This window comes from Diadema setosum, chromosome 5 (assembly GCF_964275005.1).
Source record: "Diadema setosum chromosome 5, eeDiaSeto1, whole genome shotgun sequence".
Taxonomy (NCBI): domain Eukaryota; kingdom Metazoa; phylum Echinodermata; class Echinoidea; order Diadematoida; family Diadematidae; genus Diadema; species Diadema setosum.
This window is the reverse complement of record NC_092689.1, coordinates 20,031,504-20,048,739: the sequence shown is the minus strand read 5'-3', so window position 1 is coordinate 20,048,739 and position 17,236 is coordinate 20,031,504. Positions and strand designations below refer to the sequence as shown.

Below are 17,236 nucleotides of genomic sequence, written 5' to 3'. Positions count from 1 at the left end.
CCGGCACGAATACAAAGTATTATGATAAAGGAGGTTTTCTGCTGATAACATAGAATGGATTCGAAATCGCCATGGAAATAACGGGACATATTGTATTAGTGCCGATCCATCGACTTTGAGTCATCAAATCAAGGTCTCCCATCATAACACACCAACATGCTGCCTGCGAGCTGTATAGTGAGGCAACTTCACATGTGGAACGCTCATTCCTTACCATGAGACCAAACGAGTGACGAATTAAGAGAGAAAAACTGCCGCAAGACTTCAAAACGTCAATTCTCCATCTTGAACTCATCGTCATCGACTTCAGGTCAGACCGAAAAGATATTTCTGCAACTGAGAATCTACTCGTGTTGTTCACCTGCTGAGATTAGTAGTCCAATGATTTTGCGACTCTTTATTCAATCTCAGCTTATCATCTTAAACACTTTTCAAGACAAATGGAGTTTTAACTACATGGACTATTGATTTTCGCTCCTTTTTTATCTCCAACATTGCTGAACAAAAGCAGAAAGCTACTGTAGCTATATAAAATCAATCAGATGGGGTACCTGTACAAGGTGAGAGTGCTATATACATGCGTCGATTTAGAAGGAAAATTTGGGACACAAGAGGGTTGCTGGCGCTATTAATACTAGAAGAGAAATTCTGGGGTTGTAAACATTCCTTTGGAATGTGTCTCTGACTCTCAACAAATCAAACGTGAAAAATTGATCCGTCGATTTGTGTCGACTAACATTAAGAACACCTTCATTCCACAGTGTGGCGACATCGCATCCTGTGATTGCCACCAACCACAGTCGCACGTTTACACCACCGTTTCTTTCGATCAGGGACGCGACGACGCCACCGAAGCGGCAATGCCCGAGAACACTGCGAAGATGTCCTCGCCCCCACCAACCAGCAACGCGAAGTCGGTAGACATCGGCTCGCTGAAACGGAAGACGTCGCTGAGTTCTATCACCGCCAGGCGGAACGGCGTGGTGCAGAGCAGCAAGCCGCTCCGAGTTATCGTCCTCGGGCAAGCCTCCGTCGGCAAGACAGGTAAATAAAGCAAACTGTAAACATGTTTATCTTTCTCTTCCGCCGCTCTACGCTCCGCCTCAGTTAAAAACAAAAGCGATGGCATTGCTCCATCCATAATGGTTGGAGCGCTTTATTAAGTTCCCCCGACAGGTAGTCATTATTTCATTTCCTTCCCGTTGATACGTCAGTCAGTCCGTTACTTACGCTGCTTTCATGAGACACGATTTAAACAGACACCAACCAAAATACGGCGCCGCGTCTCAGGTCCTGCTCTACAGTTTCGTAGAAAATTTAGCTATCCCCGGATCCTCACATCCACTCGGAACTCCTAACTATTTTTGGAGTTTTTGTCGCTCAGTGGATAAGACCGCATACTATCAATCACGAAGTTGCTGGTTCGAGTCCCAGTGTCAGCTGTGGCTTCATCCGAAGCAAAGCATTGCCTATAGATTACAGTTCTTCTATTAGGACCTGATTCCATCGGTCCAGTCCGTAGTTGCTGCTTGCTCACAAGTGATCATTGTTTTCTTATTCATTGGACTTTAAAAGTTAATATATTATTTTCTGATAATCTAAATTTGTCTAAATCTAATTAAATTTTGAATTAAAAAAACAACAACTTAATTTCAATGAATTAGAGTATATGATAGATATACAATCTTCAGCGCTGGAATGTTGTACGATTTTGTTAAAGTTTCTCCAACGTAAAACAGTCAAGTCAGCTCTATATACGAAAACCATAAAAAGAGTATGACATATTGCAAGTTATGGGTCATGGCGTAAATTACACCTTTCTTCCTTATCGTTTGTGTAGACCGCAGAAAGCAATGACCTACTAAATAATGTAGTCGACAAAGGTATCATAACTCAATAATTAATCGACTGCATACTGTTTTGACGTCTGTCAGTACTGCGTTATAACTTTTAGTTTACGTTGTGGTGTGTGCTTGGTCAGCTCTTGCTTGTAGCATTAAGAAGGTGATTTGATATACCTACATGAGTATTGATTCCAGTTGTGGATTAGCGATTTAGTTAAGAGGTGTTGATACACTTTAGTCCTACTCGTGCTGTGTGTATAGAAAATCCAGGCAGCTACTTTTCTTTATGAGGTTTCAGAGGGGACCTGTTTGGCTTTGCAAATTTACAACAAAGGGTGCATCCCCATGAGCACGGTAAGAGCCATTGTGCGCTGAAGTGCGTGTTTTCTTTCCAAAGGCATCAAAACACAACGAAACTCTTCTCCATTCTCTCTGATGTATCCTATTGTTGTGGTTCACGTTGAGGCAACGCGCATGCGCAGAATCGCGTGAATCGTCTGGCCTGCCCCGGGCTGCGATGGAAGACGTTGCCGCCAATTTGCCAGTAGTGATGGATGACGTTGATAAACTCTGAAATTCGTCACTCCAGGTCGTAAATGTCCCCGAAGATCATATCAAATTGGTCCAGGGTAGTCACGTGGTAGTTGTCATGCCGTCATTCGTCACTACATGAGTAGAAAGAACCACTGTCTGTCTTCTCCCACGCCTCCATCCTATGAAATCAACTTTCTGTGGTCGACCATTAATCCTTCGTCACAATACCAGCTAGAGTTGCTTCTCTCGTTCACAAACATGAACTATTTTTGTAATGCAGCTGCAGCAACAAAAAATTTATCCTTCTTAACAAAGTCAAATCCATTGTCACACAATCACTAATGCACTCGTTATCCAAGTTTGCAGGGAAGAAGTTCTCGAAGAGAAAACTTTTGTTGATCAGTTGTCGTTACCAAAGCAACAAATCGGCGTTATCTGCGTAAAATGAAAGGAGGTATTACAAACTTGCACATTGTGCTCAGAAGAACACGTAATTGAAGACATGACTTGTGATATTTAAGGCTTGAAGCAAATATTGAATAGCATGTGAAATTGCTTGCCTATATTGCTTCTTTCTGGCCCCGTGTTAATCCGAACCGACATACTCATACTTAGATTCATGGTCAAGTCCATGTCTATTAGTTGTCTGCGTGTAAAGAGAGAATTTCACCGGCTTGTTACGTCTTATTCACACATTTACTAACAAAACAACAACAAACAAGCGCACAAATCTGTTTCTGAACGTAGACCGAGGCTGTGTTTATGCCAGTTTCTCCCTCTATCATGCGTTTTTCCTCCTCTTTCCTTACTCACGATGCCAAATATAACGATTACTAGTATTCCTTCAGCGCACGCTATACGTGTACATGTGCAGATGCTTTCAATGAACGGGAAATTAAACTTACGTCGAGTGACAAACAATAAAGTAACATGGAGTAGCGATTACCACAGACACCTACTAGTGTACCATTGTGATAAATCTGGGGTGTCGCACATCAACCTCTGTGCTTTGTGCGTGGTGTACGATTTAGATTGGTGTAAACACAATACATCGATAAATCTCTGCAATGTACGGGTAGTTAAGTTTTCTCAAATTAAATGACCTTGCACTTTATTGAGCCTCTGAGTTCAATAGACCTTTAAGGGGGTACACAGTATTAATCTTGCTGCTGAGACAACGGGCATCGAGATAACATGTAACATTTCACAAGAATTCAGGATAAAGTCAAATTGCGTAAGCTATATCAGGAAGCACAAATCTGCCAACAGGGTATTTCCCTTCCCTCGAACGCTCACAGTATTCCTGGAAACAGAGTTGTAGTGTATCTGTCACTATGTTTTGGCTAAAGCAAGATGTGGAAATCGCATCATGACGGCATGTAAATTATCGCTCAATGTCAATATTTTAATGCTAGTACTGTATACACGTTTAAGGAGCGCAATGCCGATGTATCTTATTAAAGTCTGATTTAACATGGAGAGAAGAATTGCATTAACTACGAGACGTCACCTAAAATCATGAATTTCTATTAGCACTAATTTTTACAACAATTACGACTTGTGTATCAGAGACACGAAGTAAACATTTTATCTTGTTTTCCAAAAACATGTCTCACGTACCCCCCTCCCCGCAGCTACCTGGTATCAATACGAGTTTGAGAGAATACAGTCTTACCAGTTGTTCTTCTTTTTTAAAGCTAGAGTTCAAAGTCGTGTAGCTTCTTTTTTATCAATAAGTCGCTGGTTCTTGTGCTACCGTGGTAATTAAGGACCACATCTGAAAAGGGACGCATTACTTCTTTACCGTCCCTCATAAGGTATTGTTAAAGCCGCCCCATAGTATTGTTAATCCCGCAGGCTTAATGTCTTAATGGGATTATTTTCATTCTTGTCTATAGGTCAAACTCGCCTTGCGTCCAATACCTAGACACGTAAAGCTGCTTCAAACACATAAACATCACACAATTGCTTTGTATTATCAAGGAGGTATCATACCTCCTTGGTATTATATAGGCCTATTGGCAAAAAAAAAAAATGTGGGGATTTCAATGGATCATTTTCCTATAAAAGTTGCAGCAAAATTCACTAGTGAAAGAGAGTGCAGCAGATCTTTGGTGTTTGTTGGACCTTGATAGCGCCTGACCGTCACACTCGGGACTTGAACTCTACTTACGGGGAGTAGAGAAACGCGATATGAGGAAAGAGGTAGTTGTGCCCCTCTGATCCGGTATTACCTTGTAATGAGATATAGGGAAATGCAATCGTCGCTGTGCAGACAAGATAGAAGTAGATCTAGGCTAGAAACATAAAAATACATGTAACAGAGGCCCATGTCTCTCATATGAGTGAAACTGTAACACACCTTTCAGATGTCTGATATTAGGGTTGCGACTTTCAGTTACTGACACTCGGGATTAGTGGTGAAGACAAATATTTCCTTAACTGTACAAGGAAACGTACAATGACGGACAGATTATCAAATAAATCACAGAGAAATTTGGACAACAATATAGGTTATGTACATTAGATAAGATGTTAGCCAGTACTAGCCAAGAATTTAAATCATACGTATATTGAGCTGACAGTGGTTGCGTGATATAAGAGTGTTCCCTCGCGAAGTGTAAGCGAAAGTAGACTGGCTGAAGATATTCTAAAAGCAACAACCTTTCTTGTAGGTTTGACTTCATCCAGTAGGATCGCTAATCCAAGCGAAGTCTTAGACCGACATGTTATGTGCTCAGAGCATTATGCGAATGAGTCACATACTCAGAGAAGCAAAACAGAAGGGGAAAAAATGAGACCTCATTCACACTAAAAATAGCTGATGTAAAGAAAAATGACGTGACTGTTTGTCGATGATGGATTTTAACATGTGCCATGTCAGAGATTAAAGGAAATATCCACAAATCAGCAGTGACATTGGATGAAATATTTTGTATGTATTCAAACTTCACTAGAGAATACAAGTCACAATGGATCATAACGAAAATACTCAACCTTTGCTTCAGGACATTACGAAGTCGAGACGGATCTACCCTTGTATTTCTTTGGGCAGGATTTGGTTCTGAAAGTATACCCTGACTTAACATGCGGGCTCTGTTCATGTTAACCAACAAATTAACCATGCATGTCATTTTCGTATGGAGTGTTTGCATCGCGCGCTGTTGATGCTTTTTCGCGTTTACTACATCACAACAATCACAAATCAAATGATAAATTTTGCAGGTGAGGCATGTCATGCCCTATATGCGAATTACTCGAGAGATTAGAGTAGTATCTTCAAAATACATCATGACGTCATTCACATAGCATAGGAAGCTTTTCTTTTAAATGCATATGAAACCCCAGCTGGCTACCACCGTCAGAGTTGTTGATGAGATGTCGAAGGCTGGGACAGGTCAACCCAAAGTCAACTCGAGCGGAGCTTGACGACCTTTGGAAGTTTCGAGGCTACCATAGCTTCATTTCCGAAATAATCAACACGAAACGGTGTTAACGGTGAGATTACATTTCAAAGAACGTTTGTGAATGCTGAAGGGATAACGAGGTAACCGCTTGGTCTGGCGATGGCCTATAAGTGACTTTATAGGTATTAAAGGGTCATTAGTGCGCAGTGTGTGTCGTGAGGACGCAGACCATCCGAAACATCTACCAAGGAATGCGCAGATCACGCGATTGTTACTGTACGAGCCAAAATACATCCCTGCGTCTTCAGCTCGTAATGTTTACGCAGTTCTCCTTGGATGGTCTTATTTGAAATCATGCTGATGCACTGTCATATGGATGACACAATGTTTTATTTTAGGTTTGACTACCAACTTGATATTTTCAACTTTTCGGTGTCTCTTAATGTCTGTAATAATACATAGTGACTTGAGTCCTTTACTAACCATATTTTCATAAAAATTTAAGTCACAGCGACGAGAAAGTATGTAATGTATTTAATATGATATATGATTATGTAAACGCACTTAACTTTTCGTCGCCCCATTGTTGAAATACTTCAAAATGGAACCTCAAGTTTGGCTCAAACCAAGACAACGAAACTATTCCCTCGTTTCCCCCTCCCTTCCCCATTCTGATCTCTTTATTTCTATCCTCCCCATGCAGGGTGTTTGTATATCTATTCTTTCCAGCGACCCATTCATAGTCCATCCATCAATCTTAAAACCCATTATCTCGTCTTATTTTTTTTTTAAACATGAAAAAGGGGAAATTATTTTCTGATAAAATCATCTACGTGGCCGTGTGATCATACAAGTAGACTCATGTTTAAAAACAATTTCACTTTCCAGGAAACAGACATGCTGTCTGCAAAGCTTGATATTTTTCTTTTTCTTTTACTTTTTGTCCATTGTACTTTCTCTTCTAATCAACAACGCATTTACTGTCATCTCTTGTCGTAGAAATAGAGTTTGGTAAAATGCAGAGGCTGTTTGTGTCGCATTGGTGTACCCCCCAAGCTCATCCGCAGCTGGACACTGGGTTTCGTGTTTACCCGATATTATACTCTCTTTTGTTTTTCTGCCGCGGGAGATAGTGAATGGACAGAAGTTGTACTTTCTGAAGCAGCAGTGTAGCCACCAGTATTTCGAGGAAATACGAAGGCAAACAAATGTATCATTATACCGCCTGGGATTCATCTTGGAATGATTCTCAATTATCGAGAAGGCATAATGAAACCAACACGTCGAGGAGGCGGCAGTCCTAAAGAAGTCACACCTGAACGATAGGCATTTCATCGAAGTTGAAAGATTCACGAACCCTTTCACCCTTCGATGTTATGACAGCCGCACTGGCGTGATTTTTCTTGGCTCGAGATCTTGCGATAGTGTATAGCGGATAAACCATAGGCCTCCGTTTCGGAATGGTAACCACTGTCTCAAAGAAGATATTACTTCATGACATTTTCTGGGAATGAATCCTTGAAGGCCTATTCATCAGTGATCCCTCTGTTACAACAAGAACAAAAGTGCATCGTGGAACGATAATACCTCAAAACCAAAGTCGAAAGAGCGTGACGGACTTCTCCCTCCGCAGTAGCATTTGTGGGCATTCGATTGGTAAGGAGTTAATGTATATTGGCTTTTACTGAAAGACTGTGATTTATTGCCTCTTCCAACTGGTTTCATTTTTTTCTACACTCATCATCTGTCTAGACAATGTTGCCAGATCACTAATGGTTCGCCGAAGTTCCTCGTGAGGAGATAATTATGGCCGAACTCTTTGCTCAGGAGAAATGTACTTTACGAACTGATTTATGATACGTGGTGTAGAACTTCTCCGTCTGAATATCTTGTCATCGCTCTGCTCTATAATAGGGTGGGGGTGGGCTGGGTCATATTTTGTATTTTTGCAAGTATATTTTACAGGCCCATATGCAGGCCCACAGATTCAGGCCGCCAGTGCTCCCCGCCCTCCGTGTAACCTCTGAAGGTGAAGAAGTGCCCCAAGCGAGTAAGGGAGGCCTACAGTATACACACGCCATTGGTCATGGGTCATTAACTACAAGACTGTATAAGGGTTAACTGTCGTACCAGGGCGGATATTTAAGAGTCTCGTCTGCTGTAGGATAATAGTGCAATGGAATTTCTGTCTTTGGGGCTAAGCAAGACGATGAAGGCAGCACTATTTGACAGGTTTTCGCACCAATCAACCCATGTTCATTGTTGACACTAAATTTTGCGGCTTAGTTAAAGGCATGGATCCTTATACCTGGGACTTCGTCATAACACACACAAAAAATCACCCCTTTACACCGCCGCAAGGATTTTTTTTTTTTATTTAAGGAACTTGCCAGCGGGAGGAGGGGAAGTGAGTAGGTGGATAACTCAAAAGGTTGAGAGGGCAATGTTATTACTTGGATAAGCAGCGGTCATTGCCTTCCACAAGGAAAGTATTGACATGCTGCGAGATGAAAATAGCATAAGTGAATGTGCAGAGAAAAGTGACCCAGTGAATAAGAAATATATCTCTGTTGGTATTGCAATGAATGTGTAATCCTCTTCTAATAATATGGGTCAATCATTCAGTACCGCGTTCTATGTAACAGGATCGATTATAATACTTTATACATTTTTTATCGTCAGTTTCCATATTCCATGACGATTCTCCTCTGAAGTCCGTAGATGCATTTCTCGAAAAGAACTTGGAACTTTCCTTCGATACAAAAAGCAGATACAGAAAGCAAACAAGAAAGCTATGTGCACTTACCTTCACTTTGTCTTATTGGAATACTCCCTTTGAATTTTTCGAGCCTATAGCCAGTGTATTTCGAGGTATTTACGTGGTCAGTTCTAGTGTATGATGATGCCAGTGTGTATTGTTGACGATAGAGAGTGATGGAAATATGGAAGGAATGTCACTAAAACTGCATTCCACTCACACATAGCGGCGCAAACATAATTATAATTGTAAATCCCTCTACTGTCTCATACCGCAGTAATGTCGTCTATGGAGCATTCTTCCAGGGCCACCTCTGGATCCGAGGTTGATTTCAGAGAAAATTCATATTCAACTCTGACCGCATAGAGCGGACGGCCCCTATATACGATGCGTGTATCCCTCGCAATTTTTAGTGAGAAAAAGCGAAAAAAAAAACAACAGCAACATATCAAACCTCATGTTTAATATTTGTTTATGAGAAACAGTGTAATAAACCCTGCAATTTATGTGCATTTAAAATCAAAGCTCTATCAAAGTTTAGTGTGCATTGATCATATTGATAAAATAGTTCTGTTATTTACGAGCAAGACACGTGATCAATTTCAATACATGTATATGATTACTTAATCATGCAATATACTCATATGAAGTGTCTGATAGATCGCACACACTTAGTTCTACTTGTACGACCATAGAGATGGGTCGATTGTGAATGGGTGGGGACGCATTGATTATTCAATTTTCGGTATATATCCCTCAGTTTCGAGATTCTGTGCTGTTTCACAGATCGGAAACGCACAGTATTAGTGGCCTCCAAAATGCGCCACAAGCCCGTGGAGAGGTAATGATATAAAGGGGAGAAATCCGGTATTACCGCTGTACACCTTGTACCTCCTCTACCAGATACTGCCAAGGGAATGTTGCCTTCTCCGAGTGTAAATGTGTTTGATGATGACTATGCCAAGTAGTGTTTCCTGTGATTTTCTGATGGGGTCTATCCCGCTCTATATCCACCGAGGGGCTTGTATCTCACATTAACCGAAAATGAATGAATGAATGGATGAATTAAAGAATGACAGAATGAAAGAACTACTAATTGAATAAAATGATAAATAAATGAGAGAATGCTTTTATTGACAGAAATGATTAATGAGTGATTGCATGAATGAGGAGATTCAATGAATAATTGCGTGATTATCGAAGGAATAAAGAAGTGAATTAACATTATCAGTTGGACACGAATGAATTAATTAATGACAAGAATGCATAGTGAAGACATAGCCTACTATCTATATATTGATTAATGCAAAGGGTAGATCTATGAATTTACTTTTGTGAGATGCAAGAGACAAACTTTAAATACCTTAAAATGATTTATAATATTTTTGGTTTTATTATATGGTTTTGCTTCTACGTTTATGCTGCCGGCCAATGATCGCAGACAATGACACGTTAATGATGTAACGTTCCCATATTATATAATGTAGAGTTTTCTCCTTCACCGACGAGAGACGAATTGCGTTCCGTTAATTGAGATTGCCTACACGAGGCATGGCTCTGCGTCGACTCCTCATTCGTTTATGTGTATCATCAGTTCTTCCGCCAACAACAATCGCGCGCGACTGAAGCTAAACTTGGTGCCTTGAGATTGTAATGTCTTGTCGAGACAGACTGAATGACCTATGCTCATTACCATGTTACTGGGAACTACTCCAACTTCCTGTAACAGATGTGTGGGTTGGCATCACCGGGGAAACAATTCCACCTTCCCGTTTCATCACAGCGTAGAGTGACACACTTTACCTCTTTATAATCTTCGCGATGGTAATATTGTTTTTTCCTATGGCGCAGTGGCGAGACGATGGTCTAAATATAGCCCAAAGTGGAACTTGAAATAACACACACACGTTTCTGATTCATATTTAGCAGGAAATGCCCGCGCACAGTGCGAGCCTTGAGTAGCGCATGCCTGGCCTCCAAGTGCGTGATAAGTAGCACGACTGGGAAGAAATCAAACCTTTCTCTCTCCTTTTTTTTTTTCTTTCTATCTATATGTCCCTCTTCTATCAGTTCTTTCTTCTTTCTTTGTTTCCCTTCTCCCTCTCTCTTTTTTCAACCGGTATCGCCTCTCCCTCTGTTCTTCTTCTTCTTCTTCTTCTTCTTCTTCTTCTTCCATCTCTCTTTTTATTTTACGGTCAAAGAACTTAGACCGTGTTTTCCTCTGGAAAATCTTTCTAATGCGATCAGTTCCTGCCACGCAGTTTGCTCGTAAAAAAAGAGGAATTGAGTTTGTAAGCATGAGAACGACTTTGATGAAAAGTGAGGAAACCTGTCAATACATCGTGAATCCCGTATGCGCCTGCACGTCGATCTTTATTGATATGATGTATTCATTCTCATGTGAAGCTTCCCCCATCTCCGTTCCACTTCCCCCCTCACCCAACTCTCCCCTCCTTCCATGCCTTCTATCCCAATGGACCTTGTTTCCCAACACTTCTCCAGACACGATGTATTAGACGTGAGATTGTGGCACTCTGCTCCTCGTCGACCTCAACGTGCGTGCCTCTAATCTTTCTAGTCGACCTTTATATTACCCGTTCTCAAATCGTGTCCGGTTATGACCTAGCAAATATATGGCCAATGACACTGAACTTACTGTCTCCACTTGAAGCTCACTTTCAGAGCCTATGTAGAGGCTCCCATTCCCAATGTTGACTGAACAACCCGATTCGCATGAACGTCAAAGTCTACAACGAAAGGTCAAACATGTATGTAAGATATTCTACAGAAGTTTGGAAATGCTAACGAGAAGATAGAAGAGTAGTTCCTCACCTTCTCGACAGTTTCTGGTCTGAGAAGGCGAGAAGACAATACATTAGATCTCATGTCACTCCTTACCGAGGGGAAAAAAAGATGAATGAATGAATGAACGAATGAAAAATGATGAATGAATGAATATGTAAGAGAATGATTGGAAAAAGCGCTTGATGAGATATTGCATGCATGATTGAATGAATGAATAAATAGATTTGAGAAGTTGAGAAGACGAGATCTCAAAACTTGCTTTCTCGTTTTCTCGGGCCCGGAAAGGTCGAGAAAACGAGGAACTATCTCGTTTTCTCGGTGGCACTTATAGATAAGCTTCCGTAGGATATGATAACCGACAATGAAGACAGATGATTTATTTCCCGAGGTGTAGACTATCATTATGGATGATTACAACCAGTATGCTCGGAGCAAATTACTGACAGAAATGAAAGTCCCCAATACCTTCCCCCATTGCTGCGCAAACACTCAGATTACTTATTTCTTTTCAACGAAAGTTCATGCACGTCATTTTTTTCTTTTATAAATGGCAAGGTCTCTTTCATTCAATTAACCAAATAAACAATAATTCCATGGATTATTATACAGACTTACGTGCATGTTCTAGGTTCATTAGAAGACTTCAGAGTTGCGATATAATGATGAGAATCGTTCAAAAGAATTAAGGTCTCTTAGCCCATTAAGATAAAGAACGGAATATAATGAGGGGGGGGGGACTCAAGGGAGAGAAAGAGAACAAAATGTTGATAATATAAATCTGTTCTCTGTTGCATACTTGCCAACTAGTAAGATTTTATCAGATTCAGTAAGATTTTTACGTTAAAAATAGCAAAATCAGATTTTCTGTCAGAGAAATCAGATTTTAAAAAAATATTTAGATATACCTTTCATGTGTATTTTCTGAAGATTTGACCAAAAGTAAGATTTTTAACTTCAGTTTGCATATAAAATAAGATTTTTGCAATCCACGAGTAAGATATTTCATCTTGAAATGTTGGTAGGTATGCTGTTGTAGGGTTCGTTTGTTTGTGTGTTGTTGTTTTTATATTGGTCAAATTTTTGTCGAGGTCTAGAATACTTATACATGAGTTCACCATTTTCACGTCACGTGATAACATTGAATGGTGAAGCTGTTAATAAATCTCCTTAAAGAGTGCGTATAACCTTCCTTTTCACAGTCATGTTCAAGAGAATATTTCTTTCTGGGCAATCTTGTTAATGTAGGGCCCTTCGGCCACGTGAGGTTGGTGGTTTCGTCAATCTAGGTCTGTTTTCATTTCCTTCCATTTGGATTGTTATTGCTTTATTCAAGCTATGTTTTCTGATGAAACGTCCTATGGCGTTTTGAGGAGAATAGAAAAATAACCCAGTTTCTTTGGAAAATACCGCGCGTTGTACACGTCATGTGCCAGTCAGAAAAAAAGAGTTCGTTTGACTCTGTCATTCATTGACAGGAAAGAAAATATGTAGGATTTATTTCAGGGTTAGAGAAAATCCTATTTTTATCGGCAGCTGGAACTTCTGGATATTTCACCAGAGATATATCAAATCAATCGAAGAACGTTTCATTTGGTTTTAGTGTTGTCTCAAAATGATAAATATTGCATTGTAGAAATGATATACATAGTATTCCTTCTTGAATCCCTCCCAGAAGTCAATATACATGTTTAATTGTTTGTTTGTTTGTGTGTGTGTGTTGTGTTCATGTAGCATTTCACATATCTATTTTATGTTTGCTGCAAGCCTTAGAATTCTATTGATAGCAATCATAATTTCTGTTCTCACAATGTTCATCTTTTGACAAGTAATTCACTCATTGCTGATAATATTATCGTTATAACCCCATGCATATCGCCTAAACATTGTCTTAATTCGATGTCAGTGGCTTTTTTCGGTTAAGCGCATACAACTATAGTATATAGCTATTCCAAGTTAAAATAAAAATCATTTATGACTGAAAATGAGCATCTGGGTAGCATGTGTTGAATTTATGGGTTTTAGTAGGGAAGTACCTCCCTAGTTCTAGCATGGACCTACTTGTAGGTCCATGGTTCTAGCTAGCCTCCTGGTCTCACACTGAGAAACGGGGAAGTTCTGTTATGTTGTTTACATGTATTCGAGACTTCTGTCAATCACCTGTAAGGTCAAACTGCTGATTTCTTGGGTGAATACTGCATTGTGTAATCATGAATCAAATAAAATGGTTTGATTTTTAAGTGATTTGCTTATTTGTTACTTCTGATTTGAATACCATTGTAAACATACAGTAAATCAGGAATCTTTATGCTATTGATAATAATCCATTTAAGCCTATTTAGACCGTGTATTACGTCGACAAATTCTCAGCAGGAAAACATGTTGACAACGTGAAAGAAAAACTGCTTTCACGCAATTTCTTTACATCCAAAGGCATAGATCTAATATGTAAAGCTTGCATGGCGAAGCCATATGTTTGGTTGTTTGCTCACAATAAATGTATGATACAACTAGGATTAAGAACTTCAGTGCGTGACATATTAAACAATCAGCAAGGGAAGAGGTAAAGACATCTTGGGGCTACGTTTGTTAGCATGCTTGAGAACATCTCATGCTATAGATGGGTCTAACCCATCGATTTCGGAAACCACATTATTTTCTGTGATTCGGCACTATATTTCTTTATCAAATCTTGTCTATTCGTTGTTATTTCTTAAGGTAGAGTAGAGTAAGCCCAGTAAGGAATTATCTTACTGAATTGTTCGTTTTGGTTGCAAAATTTCCAAAAGCCTCCTGACTTCTAAATTTACAACTGATCCTTGTAAATTGGTAGCAAACCTCAGAAGATTCCATTATTCATACCCCTCTCTGAAATTGGCAAATTTCGATTTCTTTGTGATTTCATTCAGATTATATGAATTTGATGTAATCTTCCTTTTTATTCAAAATCTGCCGTTGAATTAAAAATGGTGATTAAATGATTGAAAGATTGTAATTTCTGCGGCAAAATTTCCCAGAACTTTACAGGCTAAAGTTGTAGCCGCATTGTATTTTGTGTTTCAGTGTCATTTTTATTTCTCCTCCGAACTTTGTCCACCCTCTCTACCATTATTTGGATCCCCCGTTCTCACGCAGTGTGTCCCTCTTGATTTGCCACATTATAAAAAACAAATACGCTGTATAAGCTTTATAAGAATGACATTTTTGCCCGCCGGTGGCGAACGAGGCTTAAAAGAATGTCGCCCCTGTCGAATCCACCGGGGTTGAAAGTCGAGTCAAAGTTTTTTGGGGAGCAGCGGGAGTAATGGTTTCTGACAGCGTGGCGAGCTGCTAACACCTCTGGCCCAATCCCGACTCGCAGAAGGCTTGTAGGCGTTTCAGCTTCAGTTTATAGCGCCTGTTTGTCACTGTAACACTCCTAATGCACTTCCTCGGTTATTCAGGGATGATGTGAGATTTGTTTTACTTTCCTCTCTACGCAAACCCGGGATTTGGGATGTAATTACCCAACACCTTCCGTTCACATGGCAACCCCGCCTATCGTAATAGTAACAGAATACGTGGGTTTGCCTCAAGCGAACAACGCACATATACATATCTGTAAACATACTGGCAAAAACATAAACATTCCTTTGCCAGTGCTGTTTGTCGTATTTTTTGTTTTGGTGTGTCACTCATGAATAAAGTTTCTTAAGGTTATAGTCATAAACTGATTCTCATATTTTGTTAGAATTTTGTACTTCTGGATTATGTTGATCAGAAGAATTCGCCTTACAAAACCAATAATCCTTTCTGTCAGTAGATGGTAGACATGAGAACGTCTGATCCAGTTTCTTTGTTTTTTTTTCACAATAATACAGTACAACATGCGTATACATCGATGCAATCTCAAATCATAATGCTATATGTATTTCCTATGTGGACGCTAGTTTTGTTTATATTCGTGCGCGAATCGATATTTTCACTTGGCGCTGCGCGCTTTCGGGAAAAAGATAATCTCGAGGGGGGAATAATATAACCACCGCGGGAATGCCATATGTTTTACTGCACCTCTAAAAAGGCAATATCTGTATTATGCCTTGTTATGTTATTTTATGATATTATCGTATTGTATTAATTTATATTATATATGCAATTTGTACTAGTATATAATAGAAATAACTGTATACAGAGAATAATCGATTTCAGTTTGATTATCTACGTGTTAAATGATGTTCATGTCTTTTATTATCCTTGAGGGTGTTCAAAATCACCCTGACGATATAGATCAATATTTTAAGTTTCCCCATTGCTCACGTCGTGCTGTGCTTTGGCTGGGTCAAATGTGCTTAGAGGATTAATCACACAAAGTATTTCCTGAACTCATAACATGGGTGTATCTCGTTCACGTCTCACCGTTCTTCCAGGGTTCGAAATGCCCAGCGGGACTTCTAATTATGGAGTCTGAAATTCAAGTAGCGGTAATGAGATCAAATTGTTCTTGAGATTCGGGATAAAAGCATAACTGACCTAATACGCTGCTGCCTGGCTTACGAGAATGAGTTTCAAAAGGTTGCTTGGCGATCAGGGTAATGAAAGAAGTTCGACAGGTAGTAACGTGCGGAGTGCTTCGTCGGGTTACACACATTTGACCAGGGAAGTGAAAAGAGATCTGACCATTGCCTCACCACAGATAATATTTCAGATGTGGTACATTACATAGCGCCTGTATGAAACGGCAGGCGAATTTTTAATGACGTCACTCTCCTTTCATAAAGCCTGTAATAATACATATTGGCATAGGTCAGGGTTTCATGAAGCGTTATTTGTTAATTCTACTTCGTTGGCTTGTCTGAGTGTTATTATATTGAAGATGTAATCAGCTTTCGACATCATCTTGATTACCAGTGCGAGTGTTCAAAGAGCTGTGATCGACATGTGTATGATGGGCAACCGCTACACAGCATTTTTTTTTTCCTGTAAGAAGGAGTGTTTGTTTGCATGGATGTGTATTATGGAGAAAGAAAGGTCAAATGAAATATAGAGCAATCGACTATGTATGAGAAAAATATGGTACTAACGAAACCACACGGGATTTTTTTTTTTTCAGGAACTGTTCTGTCGTCATAATTATGCAAGTATACTCCTACAACATGCGGACAACTTTGAGAGGAACAAGCAACAGTCGTGATTCAGTTTTCAGCAGCGGCGAAATTGTTGCTGTCGAGCGTAATGAATGCGATTTGCATTTCTCCGAACTGAAACATGAAGAACAAAAATTATTAATAGAAGATCGTGCGTACGAAGTCTTCTCATGCGCCGAGGCAGATTTTCTGCAGAATTTGTTGTTGTCTTAATTCAACCCTGCACGATTTTCAGTAATCAGTCAAATAGCTCGTCCATATCTCCGGCGTGAACCACAAGCTCTGATTTGTCGGAGTGCCTGCATGCTCGCGGCTCAACCGTGAGACGAATATTATGCGCAAAGCGTGCAAACTACTTTGACTGCTATGCAAGACACGAGGAGGGTCTTCCCTAAAGCAAAAAATAATATATATATGATAAATCTTGCTCCAGGCCTGGTGATGCGCCCGGAAGCCAAGCCAGCATCTATACAGTCACTCATCCATAGCTATATATCGGAAGAGTGATTGATTGAGGGGGATGTTGGATGGTGGCGGGACGGGAGGGAAAAAGCAGGTCAGCATTCTCAGCCGCCAAGAATGAATTTCCACGTAAGATCTTCATCTTAACGGAAGTTGCGTCACCAGTATTCATAATTACACACGCGAAACTTGCTAATCTATCATTCCAGATTTATCGAAGATCCTACAAAGAGCTAACCAGTGTCGTGGTTGAGTTTGTACTTCGGTCTCGAGATTGGAAAATTGCAGAAAGATTGTCAGTACTAG

The 17,236-nt window shown here is 40.0% G+C and overlaps 1 protein-coding gene across 1 annotated transcript in view; it reads left to right on the top strand.

Annotated features, from left to right (window-relative positions):
* The first annotated feature begins 860 nt into the window (after positions 1-860).
* LOC140229188 (ras-related and estrogen-regulated growth inhibitor-like) overlaps positions 861-17,236 on the top strand; it is a 41,190-nt gene continuing 24,814 nt past the window's right edge. Inside the window, exon 1 of the mRNA XM_072309455.1 lies at positions 861-1,044. Within this exon, the coding sequence (XP_072165556.1) occupies positions 861-1,044 (184 nt within the window). The remainder of the gene's footprint in view (positions 1,045-17,236) is intronic.